The sequence below is a fragment of the Cervus canadensis genome, chromosome 14, assembly GCF_019320065.1.
Source record: "Cervus canadensis isolate Bull #8, Minnesota chromosome 14, ASM1932006v1, whole genome shotgun sequence".
Taxonomy (NCBI): domain Eukaryota; kingdom Metazoa; phylum Chordata; class Mammalia; order Artiodactyla; family Cervidae; genus Cervus; species Cervus canadensis.
In genome coordinates this window covers 29826170-29845104 of record NC_057399.1, presented here as the reverse complement: position 1 = coordinate 29845104, position 18935 = coordinate 29826170, and the positions used below count along the sequence as shown (strand labels likewise).

At 42.3% G+C, this 18935-nt stretch overlaps 1 protein-coding gene across 4 annotated transcripts in view; it reads right to left on the bottom strand.

Moving 5' to 3' along the window:
• Nucleotides 1-18935, bottom strand: part of SMARCA2 (SWI/SNF related, matrix associated, actin dependent regulator of chromatin, subfamily a, member 2) — a 175279-nt gene that overhangs the window by 54064 nt on the left and 102280 nt on the right. For all 4 annotated transcript variants that reach the window (XM_043487359.1, XM_043487360.1, XM_043487361.1 and 1 more), the window contains exons 25-27: nt 18534-18761; nt 14659-14736; nt 9240-9458 (exon numbers count right to left, since the gene is read on the bottom strand). In XM_043487359.1, coding sequence (XP_043343294.1) covers nt 9240-9458; nt 14659-14736; nt 18534-18761 — 525 coding nt within the window. The remainder of the gene's footprint in view (nt 1-9239; nt 9459-14658; nt 14737-18533; nt 18762-18935) is intronic.

Sequence of the window (18935 nt, the reverse complement as noted above, 5' to 3'; positions counted from 1 at the left end):
GCTCATTACCAAAAGCGCAGTAAAAAGGAAAAGGAAAGCGGCTTCATGTGATTTCCGAGGTTGTCTGTAGGTAGGTGGAGGGGACCCAGCACAGCAAAGAGAATGCAGCTCCACCCAGATCAAGAAACCAAGATGACATATTGAGCTGGCAGCAGGGCCGGAATGCACAGACCAGCTTCCTGACTGCTAGCCCCCTGCCCTTCCCGCAGCCACGGAGGGTTAAGTAGAAAACCAGAGTCCAGAGAGTTTAGAGCAGCATGACTACAGGTTGGCTGGCTTGAGGCGAGTCAGCCTGTGCGCATGTTCCCTAACATACTCATAAGGACTCGTGTCACCCTCCTTAATTCCATTCATGGTAAGGACCTCTTCCCTCCTTTGACCTTTCTTCTGTCACCCCAAACCTAGGATTCAAGACACACAACAGAACTATTTTATTTCTTCTTTGCCTACCATCTAGGTATTCTCTGAAATAAATTAATACTTTTTCCTTAATAGCTAATTTTTTTTTTTTTTTTTTTGGTAATCATTATATGCCAGGTTCTATGGTACACATATGCAAACTTCAGAAAATTATAGGAAGGAGCTATGATTTTCCCCATTTCTACAACAAGGCTACAGGAAGGTTACACTAGGCACCCCAGGTCACAGAGCAAGATAGGTGAAGCTGGGATTTGAACCCTGGTTCATCAGATTCCAAGATTTTGTCTCTTAACCATGATCCTAGAAGCCCTTAAGAGGCAGTGATCAAAGATACAATTGTATCAGTAAAGTTCCCTGCCCTGTCTCCAACTTCCTAAAAACAGCTGTGCCCTCCCCTGCTCTCACTGGGAGAATGAAGTCATACATTTTCACAGTGTATACCTGTCCCAAAACATCACATGGTACACCTTAAGTATATACAACTTTTGTCAAAAATAAACATATTTTTAAAAAAGATTTCTTTTCGTAGCTTTATGGATTTAAAAAACAAAAAAGAACAGGACAAAAGCCAAATCTTGATTCAGAAAAGCAGCCATATTTCTAAAACCATCTGTCTCTAAGCAGTGGTTAAAGATAATGTGAACTGCTGTGGGCTCCTTAGGATCGGTATGCCAGGTCCAATTCCCACGGTTACTTTCAGTGTCTGAGTTAGATTTCAGAGCTAAACCTGTATTTCAAAAGGTTAAAACTTGAGACTAGAATTTCCAGGCATCACAGTTTTAAGAACCAATTGAAACAAGTCTCTGTCACTTCTCAGCCTTTAGTATTTAGTATTTTAGATGACACTTGAGGACACTTTCTTCCATTAAACCAACCCTACTGAGTTTTGACCAAAGGGAACATATCAGATCCAATCACTGCGAAAACAATCTAGCCCACTGATTTAAGAATAAAATAAAACGTACAGAAAGTTACAAAAATTCATTTACTACGGTCAAATATTTCCCCCAGACAATTCACAACCCTAATCACCATTAATTAGTTCGGTTCTTCCTCCTAAAGCGCTGAAGGACCTTGAATCTGGCAAAACCCAAATCCATTTGCTAGGGTCTTAGCTCTCCCTTGTGTATAAAAACGGAAATGCAGCTTACTAGCCATTTTGCCCCACTAAACCTGATGATCCAATTTGAAAAGCTAAAAAATGCCATTTGGGAAAAGAAAAAGAAAATAAAATTTTATGTCTTTTAAACAAAAAGCAAGGGAAGGTGATACAAAGTGACAAAACAAGAGAGAAGGGGCAAAATACTAAAGGTATCATGCACATTATATGTTAGACGCGGCTGAGGCTGAAGCTCCAATACTTTGCCACCTGATGTGAAGTCGACTCACTGGAAAAGACCCAGATGCTGGGAAAAATTGAAGGCAGGAGGAGAAGGGGACGACAGAGGATACGATGATTGGATGGCATCACCGATTCAATGGACATGAGTTTGAGCAAACTCTAGGAGACAGTGAAGGACAGGGAAGCCTGTCATGCTGCAGTCCATGGGTTGCGAAGAGTTGGACACAACTTGGCAACTGAGCAACAGCAGCAATACTTTAGATGAAGGACCCTCCCAAATCTTGCCAGTATAGAATAAAGTCTTTGGGGAGAAAAGGACGTCTTACAGAATCTCTGATGCTCTCAGCTGTGATTATACCTAGGAGACCCCAGCCCCTAATTTCAGGCTAGATCATATCATACTTAATCCAGCCTAAACAGAGGAGACATTATTCTGTTTCAAAGATTTCCAGAGAGAGAAAAATCCTCCTTATACAGACCAGGAAATATTTTTTATTATTTCCCATTATGTCTTTCAACAAAGTTTTGAATATTTTATTTAAAATCCCAATTTCTCGGTACTTTTTCCAGATCTTCATGGCTAACTCTCGGTGGATTTCTCTGCCTTTTTCCCATGAAGGGTTTGGCAAGAGGCTGGTTATAATGGAGAGCTGATTAACAGACCTCCTCCTGTATTTGCCTCCTGGTATTGCATAGCCTTTCAAGACAGACAGGTAAACGCCACTAAGAGGTCTCACGTTTTATTTCACTGCTTTCCTCTACTATTTTATGGTTCAGGAGTCCCTTACTCTGTTGGCTCCACTGTGGGAAGGGGAGACCCCACCAAAAATTCTTTTGGTGGTCAGTCCCTGGTGGCTCAGTGGTAAAGAATCTCCAGCCAATGCTGGAGACACAGGTTCAACCCCTGGGTCAGGAAGATCCCCTGAAGTAGGAAATGGCAACCCTCTCCAGTAGTCTTGTCTGGGAAACCCCATGGACAGAAGGAGCCTGGAGAGCTACAGCTCTTGGGGTCGCAAAACAGTCGGACATGACTTAGCACCTAAACACACACAGACCTAACTATGGAGATGTCATTCTGGCACCAAAATTGTGGAAAACTCAAGCTCTTATCTGGTGACAGACTGGTTGAGGGGAAAAAGATGTTCTGTGCTGCCTTTCCTTAAGGTCTGGAAATCCTAGGGCTTCAAAAACTAGCTGTTCCTCTTGTGAGACTGAAAGATCCGAGGATGTGAGTCTTAGCCCCATCATTTAGATAACATGGTCTGCAGTCTGACAGCACAGGGCATTGTAGGAACAGAGCTCATATCATCACCAGGAGCTTTACAAAACCAAAAGAAACATCCTTACACTCATATGTAAGGACCACACCATGGAAGAGACCCCAGCAAGGAAGGAACCTTTTCAAATGACAGTTTCGAGGCATCAGATCCAATGTGAAACAAAAGCAGACTCCAAAGTTCACTCCCTCCATCAGGCTGGCAATGAAATATTATACAGAGCACATCATTTAGAGTGCATTCCAATTATCCTCAAGTGCTGCAGGGCACAAATCACTCACTCGGCAATTAAATAAATTCTGGGATGTCACTAAATGTTTAGGAAGGGAAGGATTCTGAAGTTGGCAGAAGGACCAAAGGAACAGGAAGAATAGGAAAGCCAGGCATTCCATCATTCACCCTCCGCCCACTGTTAAGCCTTACAGACACCCCAATTTTATGGGGTTCCTGCCTCGGTCATGATTATCATACTAGGAACATCACAGCCCATGCATGTAAGAAACACCTGGCCTAAAGGGCTCATCTGACATCTGCCAATTTAGGTCTACGAATGCCTGCCCTCAAAGATGTTTTTCCAAGAAATTATCAACATGAGCCAATTATCAGTTATGTGGAAACACACACGCACAATACATAGTTGAGCACTGTTACCACTGTGGGTACTCCATGGGAAAGCTATAAAACGGTAACTGACATAATACTTTTAAAACCACATTAATATTCTCTTCCACAGTTTCTCAAGGGACCATTCCTTGTTCTGGGGAGCCATCTATTGCCTTGAGTAGGATTAGGGCAAAGTTAATAAGCAAAGACAAAAAAAGACAAACCACCACCACTGACTTCCACAATAGGACGTGGGGTTCTACCAGCAGACAGCGGTCTAAATCAGGCGGGTGGAGAGGAGTGTCCTCAATTCCGAAGGCTCTTTGCAGTTAGGAGGTGAGACAGCTGGACAGGGATCCCCAGAACCGCTCTAGAAGCCACAGTGAAGAGCACCATGGCCAGGCCACGTGTGTATGGGAAGTTGCAATGTGCCAGGAAGGCAGGATAGAGGGCCTTTTGTCCAGGAGGAAAAGAGGGTTAAGAGGAAGAGAGGTAAGACATGAACCCTGAGGACTTTGTTACCTGTAGCAGAAGCCGCTGCGCCGGCTCCCTCCATGCGGAGGAGAGTCCAATGATGACTCTGCACAAAAAGCTCAGCAGAGCTTCCTGGTTGGGGTGCACACCGCTGTGCCAGAGGGGGTGCCCTCTGGCTCCATGAGGCAAGGGCAGAGAAGCTGGGCACCCTCCCTGAGACCATCCTGTGTGTTGCTTCATTTGGCTGGCCCTCCCGATTTCTATCCTTCACAACAAAGCTGGAGCCACCAGTGGTACTTTCTGGATCCACTGTAGCAAATTACTGAACCCGAGGAGGGTCATGAGAACCCCTTGAATTTAGAGCCAGTTGGTCAGTGGTGCAGGCAGCCCAGGGATCCCTGAAGTGTGGCTGGCCACCAAAGTAAGCCCAGTCTTACTGGGGACTGAGCTCTGTAACTTGTGGGATCTAACTCCAGGTAGTTCGTACCAGACTGACTTGCAATACACCTAGGGCTGAAACGGAATATTCACTCTTCAGGCTCCAAACCCGGTCTATTTTGGAGGGGGCGGTGCAGGGAGCAAGAGGAATGAGACAGCAAAAATGCCCAGAGGTAGATTTACTATGAAGGCCATGAAGTGTGGGCTTTAGGATTCTCACTTTACCAGCACCTCCCAAGGCTCCAGGAAGGTCCCTCACAGTGCATGCATATAATTAGATACTTTGACAGATTTAACAAAAGTAAGGCATTTTTGTATTGCTTGTTTTAAAGAGCTTCCTGACTCACTTAACTATCAGATTCTAGAAGCTTCAGCCTTGCCAACTCCCTGGTGGTGAGACTGATTCTTTTTACAAAAAGGGACTGGACTCTCCTGGACGTTCCAGCACAATGGGAAGAAAGCAACCAAGAGTTTTCAGATTCCCAATTAGTGCACAAAAGAGCTGAGAGCACTAAGAGACCAGAGAAGCTCAGTGTCTTCATGAGATTTCAGGAAAGCTGACCAATGGAGATTGGCCAGGCCCCCAGACTTGAGCAGCACATGTCACCAGTGACTCCAGAAGATGGCCCTGGCTGCGTGTCAAGACCTCCAGCGACAGAACAGACTGGTCATCCTCTGCTGAGCCCAGCAGAGACCCATAGGACGGGGCACCTGCCCCAGTGTCATGATGAGACCCCAGCTTCTACCTTCATCCAGATGCCGTCTTGGGAAGGCAGATGGCAAGGAACCCCTAGAAGGGGGCAAAAACAGCCCACGGGAGGCACGGACGTTGACCTGCCTCTCCCCAAAACAGGAAGTTCAGTTGAGACTGCCTAACACCAAAGAAATTAAGGTTTTCTAAATGGAAACAGGAATTTCCAAACCACTTTAAAAACCTTAAAAAAAAAAAATCAAATTGAGCTTTGTTTGAAATTGTGATCCTCTTCACTTAAAATAACATGAATACAGAAAAATTTTTTAAATCTTCCAACTCAACAGATTGTCTAAAGGACACTGTAGGAATTTTTAGCATACTATGATTATAAAATAAAATCTGTTTGTGATGAAACGATGATAAAATTTTCAAAGAAAATGGCCATAGCACTTCAATTCAACCTAAGTGTTCTGAGGCAGACACTGCTATCTCGTCACCAAAATCCTACCTTCCTGGGCTCATAGCCAGACCACAGTTCCCAGTCGCCCTTATAGCTAACATGGTCACATGATGGAGTTCTAGCTAACGGGATGTGAGTGGAAGTCACGGAGGTCCGTTCACTTAGAGTCCTTAGAACTCAACGCATACCACTCTCTGCTCTGTTCCCCAATTCCAGCTCAAGGAGATGGAGATGTCGAAGCTTGAAAGAGTCCCTCCAGCCTGGATCCCTGAACAGCCACGGGTGGAACAGTTGCTTCCACCAACCAGAAACACCCACCTTCAATTTTTACCTGAGAAATACAATTCTACTTACTCTTTTGGACAGGCCCATGAATAGGGCAGGTTTAGGTCCATCTACTGCCGGAGTGAACACTACCTGGGGCTATATTCTTACACATCAATCCTGTGCTTTTTCATTTGGCAATCTTACTATTTGCACACGGAAGTCCAATCAAGATGCAGGGTGTTAATGAATCGGGAAAGCAGGTATGTCAACAATGACCAAGAAAACTAGCAAGTTGGATTTGAGCTGTTACTGAAGAACAGGCCAAGAAAAGTGAGAGTATAAGTGCGATTAGTGTTTACTTGTGAAGGGATCAAAGGAGTGGTGGCCATTAAGCTGGGCCCTGGAGGATGAGGAAAGCTCCAAAGAAAGAGGAATGTAGGGAAGTTCATTCTAACTGCATTTGAGTCCTCAAACGTTTCATCCAGTGGGAGGTGATGCTAAAAACAGAAAAAATATTGTGTTGTTCACCCCCAGGGAATAGGGTCAGGACCAGCGAGCAGCAGCTATAAGGAAAGAGAATTTTGTTCAAAGAGAAGAAGAGCTAACAGTTGGGGCTGACCACTGGAAGGGCTGTGCAGACAAAAGGCAGAGTGTCTCCTCCACAAATGGTCAGCCTCTTGGCATGGGTGCTGCAGAGGATGTGATTTAAGCACAGGACGGGAAGCTGTTCCGTTGAGCTGTCTTCCAACTCAGGGATTCTATGTATCTCCGATGCCTCTGCCAAGCCAGCTTTGTACAACATTTCCAGGAGAAGGGAGAATTATTTTAGCCCTGTTTCAGCATTTCTTATAGAACAGTCTTTGCCAAGTTCCCTTTCAAGCCTGTGTTGCTTAGGTTCACCCAGTGTGTTCAATCATTAGCCAGTGGAGAACATCTCTGCACATTTAGGCCCATGAGAGCCCCTTGCATAAAATTTTATTATCAAGAAGGAGCTTAATAGGCTGATATTAAACAGGATGGCTGCTAGTGAACAAGTAAACGAACGATGGACAGTAAGCATCTATTTGGATGCTTAGGCCATGAGGCATCCTGCATTAATCGCACGGCCTTGTTAATGGCAAGTTATCAACTCACACTGAATATGGAGACACAGTTTCCAAGAAATGGGATTACAAAAAGGTATATTACAATAAAGCTGCCCTAAGAACAGTTTTATCCTTCTTGGGTGACTTGGTATCTTGCGAGGCACCTTAAGGTGAAAATTATGAACATCAATTTCATAGCATAGTTTTATAAAACAAACTAGTTTTCCAGTTTTAGACATACATGTTCCTTTTTGTTAGATAGACAAAAGGATGTGAACCGAGTAAAGAAACACTAGACAAAAAAAAAAAAAAGGAAGTCTACAAGATACACAATACTACCCTAACATGACTGGTAAATTAGTAACTTTCTACTTTCTTCTTATAAGTTTATCATTTCATCTTCAGAACCATTCATTGAGTTTCTACTGTGTGGTAGCACAGTGCTCATCATCAGTGGTATAAACTGAAGAAGAGAAAAAAAAATGGGGTATTCTAACCTTGAAAACTTCCTAGGATTCATAACACTATTTACTTGAAGAGCATTTTCCATTGATTATTAAAAAAGGATACATTCAGCTACTTTCTTGCCCAATGAACAAGATTATTTTGCTTGTAGTGTCTGGAAATTATACATATATAAGACAGACTTTAAAATGCTGGCCTAGGTTGTTGTCTCATTTCCTATAATAATATCCAGGTAGTTAATTTATTGCTCACATAAAAGAGAAAAGGAAAAGAATTTCCCCCAGCTCAGAAATGAGTATTAAGCAAAAACTCTTCCCATTAGCGAATGGATCTTAATTATGCAACTACAACCTCACAATAGTGAAACAAAAGAAACTCATAAAACCATATTCTGAGGCCACTGGAATGTTTGGATGTGACAGTAAAACCACCACACAAAAGTTAAATTTCACATGTCATTGTTCAACCATAGAGATGAGCAACGCTTTCCTTGCCTCTTTCTTCTCAGGATACCACAGACCTCATTCTTTTCAAAATTCAGGTCGTTCTCTCTCATCATACCACAGCCTGAGTAAATCACCTCTCAAGTGGGACCAAGACCTGTCTGCCTGTGATATCCAATCTCAAAACTCTTCCCCCATGGCCCTCTGACCCACCTACCTACTTACAGGCTGGGTCCTAAAATCCATGTTTTACAAAGCTTGGGAACTGCATTCCCTTCTGATAAAATGAACAACTCACAAAAACAGCTTCTATTTTGTTTGGTTTTCACCCAACCATGCTTACTATTTCCAGCGCGCATTTACCGGCCCTGCCTGGAATGCACATCCCAGACTGTTCTGTCTGCCTTGGTTCTAAGTCTGTGCCCAATAACGAAAGTGCGACTAAACCTTCAAAAGCAAGAGTCACGCTGACCTGGGCACTCACACATATGTTTCCTAGGAGCAGTTTGCTATTTCTGTGCTCAAACAGTCTGAGATCATAGACCTCAGTCAAAATGAGGAATCGACATTTTCCAAAGCAGGGAAACAAAAAACAATCCAAACTACAGAATACCATTTCCAAGTGTCAGTGACCCGAGTCCCAGACCCCAGGCTGCATCTGCAAAGGACGGATCAGATCAAGCCAACGTCAAGCCCCCAAATGCATCAGCACTCAACTGATTCTGTTGTTTCTAGCCAGCTGTGTGACCTTGCAGAGTTACCTAACCTCTCTGGACCTCAGCAAAACCAAGAGAGCACAAAAGCCCCTTCCAGTGCTAATGTTAGGTGGGTCTAGGAAACAGAAATGTAGTCAGAAGAGACTGCTGTCCTGAACTCTCTCCGCAAGATTTGCAAAAGTGAAACTCCAATTAAAGAACATGAAATGAGGGGGAACAACGAAAAAGTCTTCTAAAGCCCCCCTTCCACATTTGGATTCTAACTCCAAGTGAGGCATGACCAGGCAATCATGACTCATAAAACATTAGCGGGTCTCATAGCTCTCATCATCCTATGTTTCCAGTGACCAACTCTGCTCTCGCAAAACAACTCATTATCTTCCAATGAAATGCAGAATGACTCCGCGGCAAGAGCAAAATGACTTATTGGTGTTCAAGAGCCCCTTCCCCTCGTAGGGGCAACCAGTCCCCCTCAAAGGGGTCCAGCCACAGGCCTCTGATTTCAGCGAGCCAACAACGCCCCGCAGAGCAGGAAGTCGAGAAAGCCACACCTACCCTCAGCCACTGCTTCTCCGTGAGGGCATCGCTGTAGTCCACGTCCCGGCGCTGGCGGGACCCCCTCCCGAAGATCTTCTCCTCCTCCTCTTCACATGTCAGCCGTTCCACCTCGGCGTCATCTTTAATAATCCACGAGGGCAGCTCGTCTTCCTCCATCAGGCGGGGCTTGCGTTTCGGGTTCCGGGCATCCTCTCTCCGCCGGTCCATGTCCATGCGCTGGAGGGATGAACAGAAGTCTCACCAAAGGGCAAGGGGATTCTGTACGGTGTAGACTTAGCAACAGTAAGTCTCTTTGCAAGTCACCGCCTATGGCTGCAGGGTCCCTTCAGCATCTCCCATGGAGTCTCTGTGTTCTGACTTGTTCTAGCTCATCCCTAAGGCCAAAATCTCTTCCCGTCCCTGGTACCCATCTTTGGAAATTTATTTAAGTAATTAAAAAAATACTCTTAGAAAAATTCCTTTTCTTAGTTTTTGTGGGTGCAAAAGCTCCCCGTTAAGTAGCAGTGAGAAAATTCAAATTGGGGGTGTATTTTAAAAATATAACAGCAGAAATTGATATAACATTGTAAGTCAACTATATTTCAATTTTTTAAAAAAATGAGTTAAAAATATGAGCCCTGGTGATACAAGTCATTGCTGCGCTGGTGTAAAAGGATTCTTCAGGCATATAAAAGAGAAAGTTCATTAAGAAAATGTCCTGTACCTCAGTGGGGCTCATGCTTTTAATCAGACAACCAGGAAGAGTTGGTCATCAAGTGTCACTATAAAATAGCCACCCTCAGTTGGACTTGGACACGTGAGCACATAACTGGTTTATTAGTCAGTCAGTCATGAATGTATTCAATTTTCAGTGTACCCTGGGCTCTGGGAGAGGAATGTCCCTCAGTTCTTCAGGTTTCAAAAAGCTTTGCTCTTATGAAAATATTATGCCACAGAGTGACAGACGTCAAAGGGAATCTCATCTCAACTGATATAAGGGAAATGGCTTCCTTTCAACAGCCTTCAAAATGCCTATATCCCCATGTCCTATTTTCCTTTTTAAAAATCCAGTGCACTAGTGAATAAATTAAGTGCCATGTATTTGCTTTTAACCTATAACTAAACAACGTGATGGTTAAAAAAAGTAAAACCTCCACTGAATTGCTATATACATTAGTTATATGTGTCTATCACTGGCAAGACCATTTCTACAAGCAAACAGACCATTAACCATTAAATGATTTACCTTTTCCCTCTTCCTTCAGTTCTACTGTACTGAAATGGGAATTCAATATTAATTTTTTCTTAAGTGCTAAAACTGGTAACAGGATGTAAAAGAAATTTCTATTCAAGTCCAAACTGGATCTCTAGAATCTATTTAAAGTTCAAAGTTCCTTAAACTATGCCTCAACATTTTTGGAAATCATTATATTCCCAAGATGGGCTGGGCTCGGAGCATGGCGGAGTCCCATTGGTAGATAAATGTGGCCATCCTGTTCTGTCATATGCTATAGTTAGCTGAAGAGGTTGCTCTTAATCCTGCCTCCTAATGCTCTGGTATCAGAAATGGGATCCAACAAACCTTTGGAATCAGCACACAGAGGATGCTTAGTTAACAGTGCAATCTAAACAGGGGACTCTCAAGGTAATTTCCTAGTAGTTATTAGATAGTATTCAAGAAAAATCATTTTTTGTTAAGGCAGTGTACAGAGATGGCAAAATATCACCACTTCAATTTTTGGTTATATGATTAGCATTTCCCATACCAAGACTTGTAAAATGACTTATGCCACGCATTAATCCACAAATGAGAAAATAACTGTCTTCTAATATAAAAGAAAATAAACTGCACTACTTTTTTTTCTTTTAGGAAGAATGCAAAGAAATTTTTGATGCAATTTTTAATACGATTAAAGTTCTTATGACTTAACTCTTCCCAAAGATTTCTACTTACAGAAGACAAGTACAAAATCTGAAGTTCATATTCAAGTAAGATTAATTTATCATTTAGCTATTACATGAATATGTTTGTCCTAACACCCAAGAACCTTATGCTAATGTGTATGATTGTTTTTAAGGGGAAATAATAATGCCTCTGTAGGGAACAGAGCAGCTTAAAAGCTTTTTTAAGCTTTTAAAATGTTAGTATGAGGGAGGTGGGAGCGGGGATCGGGATGGGGAATACGTGTAAATCCATGGCTGCTTCATATCAATGTATGACAAAACCCACTGAAATGTTGTGAAGTGATTGGCCTCCAACTAATAAAAAATAAATAAATAAATAAAATAAAATAAAATAAAATTTAAGACAAAAAAAAAATAAAAAAAAAGAGTAAAATAAAATGTTAGTATGTTAGCACAACGTTTCAGACACGAATCTTGGCCTGTCAAAAATCTCTTTTAGGTAAAATTCATAGGTAATCAGTATAAGAGATAACTTATTGAAGTCACATTTTTGGAAGGCGAAAACAAGAAAAAATGTTCAAAAGAAAGGTTTTATTTTAAAAAGATTATCTGCACAATGTGTGTTATTTAACTACAGTGCCTAGGATACAAGAATCAAATAATATGTCTATATTACTTTTATATAGGCTTCACTGGTGGCTCAGACAGTAAAGAAGCTGCCTGCAATGAAGGAGACTTGGGTTTGATCCCTGAGTTGGGAAGATCCCCTGGAGGAGGGCATAGCAACCCACTCCAGTATTCTTGCCTGGAGAATCCCCACGGACAGAGGAGCCTGGCAGAGCTAACTTAAAAGAGAAAAAAGTGGATTAAGAGTTTAAATATTTGAATTCCAAATCTAGCTCACATTCCATTCTTGTTTCTCACTAGTTTTTTATCTGAACTGGCAAAGATTCAATTTGATTTCCTGCCCCCTGGTGGAGGTGCTAATGAATAGTGAGTTGGCCAAAGGCAGCAGGCTGATTAAAAGACTAAAAAACCAACACAAGGCAAACCAAAGCAAAGCAAACCAAAGCAAAAATCTGTATTATCCAAAAATGAGAAGTCAACCTTTAAGAAACCAGCACAATGTTCACAAAATGAAAATGCCTACAGAAAAGCCTTCCATAGCCAGCGACACCTGTTCGCAGTTAAAAGAAGGCCGTGCCTTGGCCAGACATCCAATTTTTTTTTCTTTTTTCCGAGGCTTTCAATTTCTACAAATACCCAGCCAGAAAGGCAGAAAAGAGAAGTACTCCTTTTCCCTTATTTCCCGGCTGCTGATGGAAACCTCCATCTCTGGGCCTAATCTGATTTGAATAATGGCAGGTAGCTTATCCTTTCCAAGGGCCTCAAGAGTGTCTGAGGCTATAGCGGTGCTGAATTATTGCCAATCAGTGATCAGCCAAGGAAGCTGAGGGCCTCTTGCTTTGGTGTACATTTTAATAAGCTCCTCAAGGAGAGAAAAGATTAGTCTATTTCCTATGTGTATCTCTAATCTCCCCAAACAGAGAATAATCTATAAAGGTGGTGATCAGCAGTCTGAGTTAAGAAATTTAGGTCTTATGAATACCCTGTGTTGACCATGCTGGTAAAGGCTTCTTTCTGTCATTTTTCTTCAAAATGGCCTTACTATGGGTAGGATCGTTCATTTTAAAGGGCAGGGAGAGAGTGAGTATGCCAGGGTAGGAGCTAGTCCTGTGACTACCTAAAAGTTTCCTGAGAAAGAATTAACTGTCCTTTATCTTGAATCATTGCGTGTGAGCACAATCCTTGTTCCCAAGACGAAAGTCACAAAAATAACGTACGCTTTCACACAGCTGGGACTCTCTCCTCAGACTGTCTAGGCTGAAGAGGTGGAAATTGCAAACCCTGTGGGTCATATTTGGCCCAGGGTCATATTTTACTTGGCTTGAAGTGTTAAATTATAATAAAAAAATCGAATTTAGTTGTAAACATCTTGAAATCCAGAGAGTGAATACAAAAACCTCACTTTTTAGTTTATCTTGAAAAGCTGGAAATTTCTGACTACACGGGACTCTCAGCTCTGTCTTCCTGAGACAAAGCGACTCCCTTTGTTCACCCTTCACCACCTGTCCACTCACCCCTGTCCACTTGCTTCCCCCATGCAGGTCATCTGTCTGAGACCTGGGGGCTTCAAATTTGGGAGCTCTGATTGGGGGTTCTGCAGCATTTATTCACTCACTCCACATACAAGCTAAATGTTAGAAAGATCAAAAGATTAAACACATTGAGCAGAGCCTTGCAGCTTTTTAGATCCTGACCTATGCTGACATCCTCATGAGGCCTGAAAGTTTGCAAGTATTTATCAAGCATCTATTATGTGCCAGTAACTGGTCTGAGCGCTGGGGATATAGAGGTAAATAAGATAGCTATAGTTAATGCCTTAAGAACACAATCAAATATGACTTCTGAGGGTCTCACTCACTAGCCAAGAGACTTGCTCCCTTCCGTACTGACCTTGTGGCAGGCCAGAGACATACATCAAATTCAGGTTTTGGCAAGATTACAGATGATTATGTATCCTGGAAAGTCAATGTTGAAACATCACAGATATTAAATTTTCATATGTCAAGGTTCTTTGTTATACCAGTGAAAGGCAACCAATTTAGATCTTTAAGGGAAGGCTATACCTTGATGCAGACCTAGAAGGCTGCTTCCCAGGTGGTACTACTGGTAAAGAACCTGCCTGCCAATGCAGGAGATAAGAGACATGGGTTTGATCCTGGGGTCAGGAAGATGCCCTGGAGGAGGGCATGGCAACCCACTCCAGTATTCTTGCCTGGAGAATCCATGGACAGAGGAGCCTGGTGGGCTACGGTCCATAGGGTCACAAAGAGTTGGACACGACTGAAACAATTTAGCACGCACACCTTGATGCATACCTAGAAGGTCGCTTAGGGAGGCTCTCTTCAACAACAAGAAAAGGGAGGAGGTCTTCAGTTGCTGTCCTCCTACCATTCCCCCGCCCCCCTCCAGGGAACATATTTGTTTGGAGCCCTAAGGAGACAGCTAGGGAATAGCTGTGAACTCTGCCTGGAGGAGCAGGGCAGGTTCCCTGAAGGATGCCTTCCAGCATTAGAAATAAGCTGGAAGCAGGGGTGTGTCTGTGCTAAGCTGGGGACCACATGGCCTGTCCTGAGGGTTCAGCTGCTACTCAGCCCTAGCCAAACGCTTCCATCAGATGTGGGCCTGGTCTTACGGCCCATGCTCATTTTTCAAGAGAAGCCAAAAATCAGGATTCTTTTTGTGTTGGCAACAGACTTGAAATTTTTAAAAAACACAGCATGGGCCAAACAAAATATGTCTGCAGGCTAAATCCAGCTAGTTTGCAGTCTCTGGACTGAAGGAAAAGGCTCAGGCTTTACAAATGAAATTTGGCCAGGGCACACAGGCCCCAGACATCGTGTGTTTAACAGAAAAGGGGCGGGGGAGGGAATGAGGCATTTGTTTCCATGCTTTTCTGTAACATTACCATAAAAAGATCAAATTCCTCCTCTCGTCGAGCAATCATTTGGTTCAGAGTCTCATCGTCGGGCACTTCATCTTCTTCCTGGGATTAAGAACAGAACAGAACAAAATGAGTTAACAGGTTTCAGGAGAGAGGCTGGACAACTTGGGTGAGGTACCAGTGACTAAGGTGAATCTCCAGAGGTGGTTCTCCAGCCCAATGGGACCCCATTTCAAGCCAGAAAGAAAACAGAAGGGTCACTGAGTATAGCACTTGCCATAAGTATTTTGCAAGCAATGCAAAGCATCTTTCCAGAGCAAAAACTGTTTGGCCAGGAAACATAGTAAACGCTAAGAAATACCAGTTCTTCTGAGGGTGGGAGGGGATGTATCTTGATTCCCTTAATTTAATTTTATTTTTTTGGCCATACAATGCAGGATGTGGGATCTTAGTTCCCTGACCAAGGATCAAACCCATGCTCCCTGCACTTGGAGTACGGAGTTTTAACCACTGGCCCACCAGGGAAGTCTCTTGATTCCCTTATTTTTAAAACAGGTTACGTACTGTCTCCCTGCCTCAATGACTTCATCTGTAAAATGGGCATGACATTTACTCCATAGAGTAGATGTAGGATTTAAATAAGGAAATCCCCATAAGAATGGGTCTAGCATTAATTCCTTTAATTCCATTAACCTTATGCCCAATATAAATGCTTATCTTCAAAGCTTTATGAAGAACACGAGTATGTGAAACTTAGTGATAAGACACAAAGCAAGACCACAAAAATCACATGGACATATGTGTCAAACACACAGCCTTTAAAATATGTTTAATCAATGTATTTCAGTGGGCACTATTATGCTACTGTTACAGCTGCAATTGTGACAACTCAAAAGGTATCAATAACAAACATCCCACAAAACTCTTCTTAATAAAAATAATTTAATATAACTTAATTTAAAATAATTTAAATGAGGTAGAGAAAGCAATTACCCAAGGCCTCACGTTTTCATTTTATAATGTGTTAGACCAAGGGACATTACATATCTGAAAATTCCTCAGAAACCAACAGTTCTCAAATTTTTTAGAAATGTTATTCTATAATTTTCACACTTAAAAGATTCCAGAAGTTGGGTTCATACTACAAAACTTATAGTCTAAAATGCTTTTTATCATATGCTAAGTGAACTTGTTAAAAATCAAATGGGGAATTTCAGTGTTAGCAGAGGGAAGAAAGGGAAACCCAGAACTTCAAACATCCAATTTCCCAAGTCATATTGATACATTCAAAATGGGGCAACTCGTTCTAGAAAGAGTATGGGTGTCCTAGCAGCCTAAAGGAGACGCCTCTGTCTATTCCCAAGATAATGTCTGGTGCACTGTGTCAGAAATGAATGCAAGTCAGTAACAAAAACTGATGACTCAAGATAAAATTACTTGTGAAAAACCTATGCTAGTTCATCTCTTGATGGAAGGCAATTTGTCTAAATACATTATTATATTTCATCCGACAAAGAAATAGACTAGTTGGAGTGGGCTGAGACTTTAAGACACAAAGAATTGGGTTAGTATATCCTCTGGTGAAAAGATGTCTGGTTTTGTCCACCCTATTCCTAGGATCATGTTATCCCTTCATAGCCTGTATAGTGTCAGGTTGGACTTCTCCCAAGCCCAAGATGAAAAGATGCTCTTGTAAACTGGCAAGAAGCCTGGTCTTCACAGAGAACAAACTGGCAGGCAAGTGGACAATACATCTGCCTGGGTTCCTTATGCCCTAGTGCTCCATGATCCATCAACCACAGTGATAGCTGCTGTGGATACTCAGGATCAGAGACCCTGACTGCAGGCAATCAGAGTCCACAAACATCTTCACATCAGGACACATGCTATCCAGAAAGTGGTAACATTTGTCCGACACATAGACAGCCTGGAAGGGGTGTGGAGCCCCAGCAAGTCCGCTCAGTTAGATGCAACTGGCATCAGATTCTGCTGAAGGCTCCACCTGGTGGCCCTCAGGGTGAGCAGACCTTTGGTCCTGTCCAAAATGTCCATAAGAACCAAAAGGTTCTTGAACTTTGGTCCTGTCCACAACATCCATGAGCATATTTGGTCCCTGCCAAGTGGTTTTGGACAAATATCAAAGAGCTTTTGGTGTGGACCATATGTCTTATAGATCAAATGTCTTAACGGATGTTTTGGACAGGACCAAATGTCCTGCAAGGGCCCTGAGGACTAGGAGAAGTCAACATCTCCCTAAGGTCTCAGAAGGTTGCAAAGCTACAGGCAACACTAGATTCCAGCTAACGCAGGTCAGGGTTATTTCCACAAGGCCTACATAAAACAAAACAAGCAAAAATGTCATGGAGACTCCTAGCTGAATATCAACTCTGCCTATTATTCTATTTTTTATATTTCCAAATGTGTAAACAACAAAAAATCACCTGACAACCTGATTCTAAATCTGCATCAAATATTCAATTTTGAGAATCAAATTTGTATCAAACATTCAATTCCTAGAATCAAATGTAGCAAATTACTTAAGATCAAAATTTTAAAAATATGTGTGAATGTACGTACATATGCATTTTCATTATTTTAGTCTAACAGATAACTAATCAAATATGTAAGACTGACAAGTGAAGAGGCATAATAGAAAAGTGCTCTTCAATTTGCAAAAAGATTCATTTCAGGATTCTTTTAAATATCAAGAACTACTTCACATTCAACTTATTTCAGAAACAAAAAAGTAAATGAGATTTTTCAAAGAATCTGGCTTATAATTTATAGAAGATTTAAAAAACATTATACTTAAGGCAAAATCAAACTACAGTTGACCTTGGACAACTGTGGTTAGTCCATGTATATTTTATAGGGAGCCCTTCGGATCCATGATTCCTCTGCATCCCCCGATTCAACCAACTACAGACCCATGTAGTGCTGTAGTATTTAGTATGGAAAAACATCGGCATAAAAGTGGACCCACACAGTTCAAACTGTGTTGTTTAAAGGTTAACTGTATATCTAATATATGCAATGAAAATAGTATTCCACATGAATATGTAAGACCAATCCATTTTTCCATTTATAAACCTGGGCACACCAAACCAAATCTGTCCATCCCAAGTCAATCTTATGATAAGGACTGATGCTGGTATTTTGTATAGTCTTCTAGATTACATAAGTACTATATCTCTTAACTTTTTCAAACCATTTGGGAATGAAAATTTAGAAACAAATGACTAAGACTAGCAATCTTAAAAAACACAGCTACCCAAAGATTCCCTGAGAGAAACAAAATCGATGCATTCTTGGAACAATGTTGGCAAATAAAAAGAGATTTCTTTTTGTCAGTAATTTTCTCAGTCTTTGGTCAGCTCTTAACAGGAGAATTTGGAGTGGAGGTTAAGGTCATTCTTTTTCCAGTAGAAGTGTGACTCAAAGAGCTAAAGACAGCTGCAAGGGCTTCTGCTACAAATATACTGAAGTTCTGTGATCCCTGATCAAAAAGCAAGATAGAAAAAGGGCTCTGAAGGATGGAGAGAGAAAAGGCAAGGAGGAACCCTTCCGTTTTGTCGAGTCTCATCTAGCAGCTTCTTTCAAGAGGCCTTTCTGCAGTTCTGCATCTTCCCTACAGAGGACAGCACTCACAGTACAATCGAGCGTGTGGGTTGCACCTCTCTGGCGGAAACCAGGGAAGCACCCGCTAACCAAGCCTTTTAAGACACTCGCCTGGATAAGTTTCACAGGCTTTCTGTGAAATTTATCGGGGTAAGATAGTAGCTAATTTATTCATTTTAATTAATGCCAGCCCAGGGAATGCTTTAAAGAACAAAGAGGTCCTTGTTAACCCTCGCGAGACTCAAGGTCACTGACTTCCCACACTCGGCTTTCTGCCGTACCTCATTTTCCTCTTCGTGCTCCAGTATGGCCTGCAGGAAGGCCCTCCGCTCGTGGCTGGAAGACTTCTGATCAAACATGCCCGCCTGGATCACCTTCTGATCCACATTCAGCTTGTACTTGGCGGCGGCGAGGATCTTCTCCTCCACGCTGTTGACGGTGCAGAGCCTCAGCACGCGGACCTCGTTTTGCTGGCCAATGCGGTGAGCGCGGTCCTGCGCCTGCAGGTCCTGTTGGGAGAACCGCATGCTTGAGGGCCAGTGCGTCTGGGTGAGCGGCCGCATCGCCCACCCAAGAGGGAACCAGGGAAGCGTTACTTAATCCACCTTTACTAATGCAAGATTCTGCTTACATTTGTAAAATATACAAGACACCTTCCTTCGAAAAACTCAAGGTCATTGCTA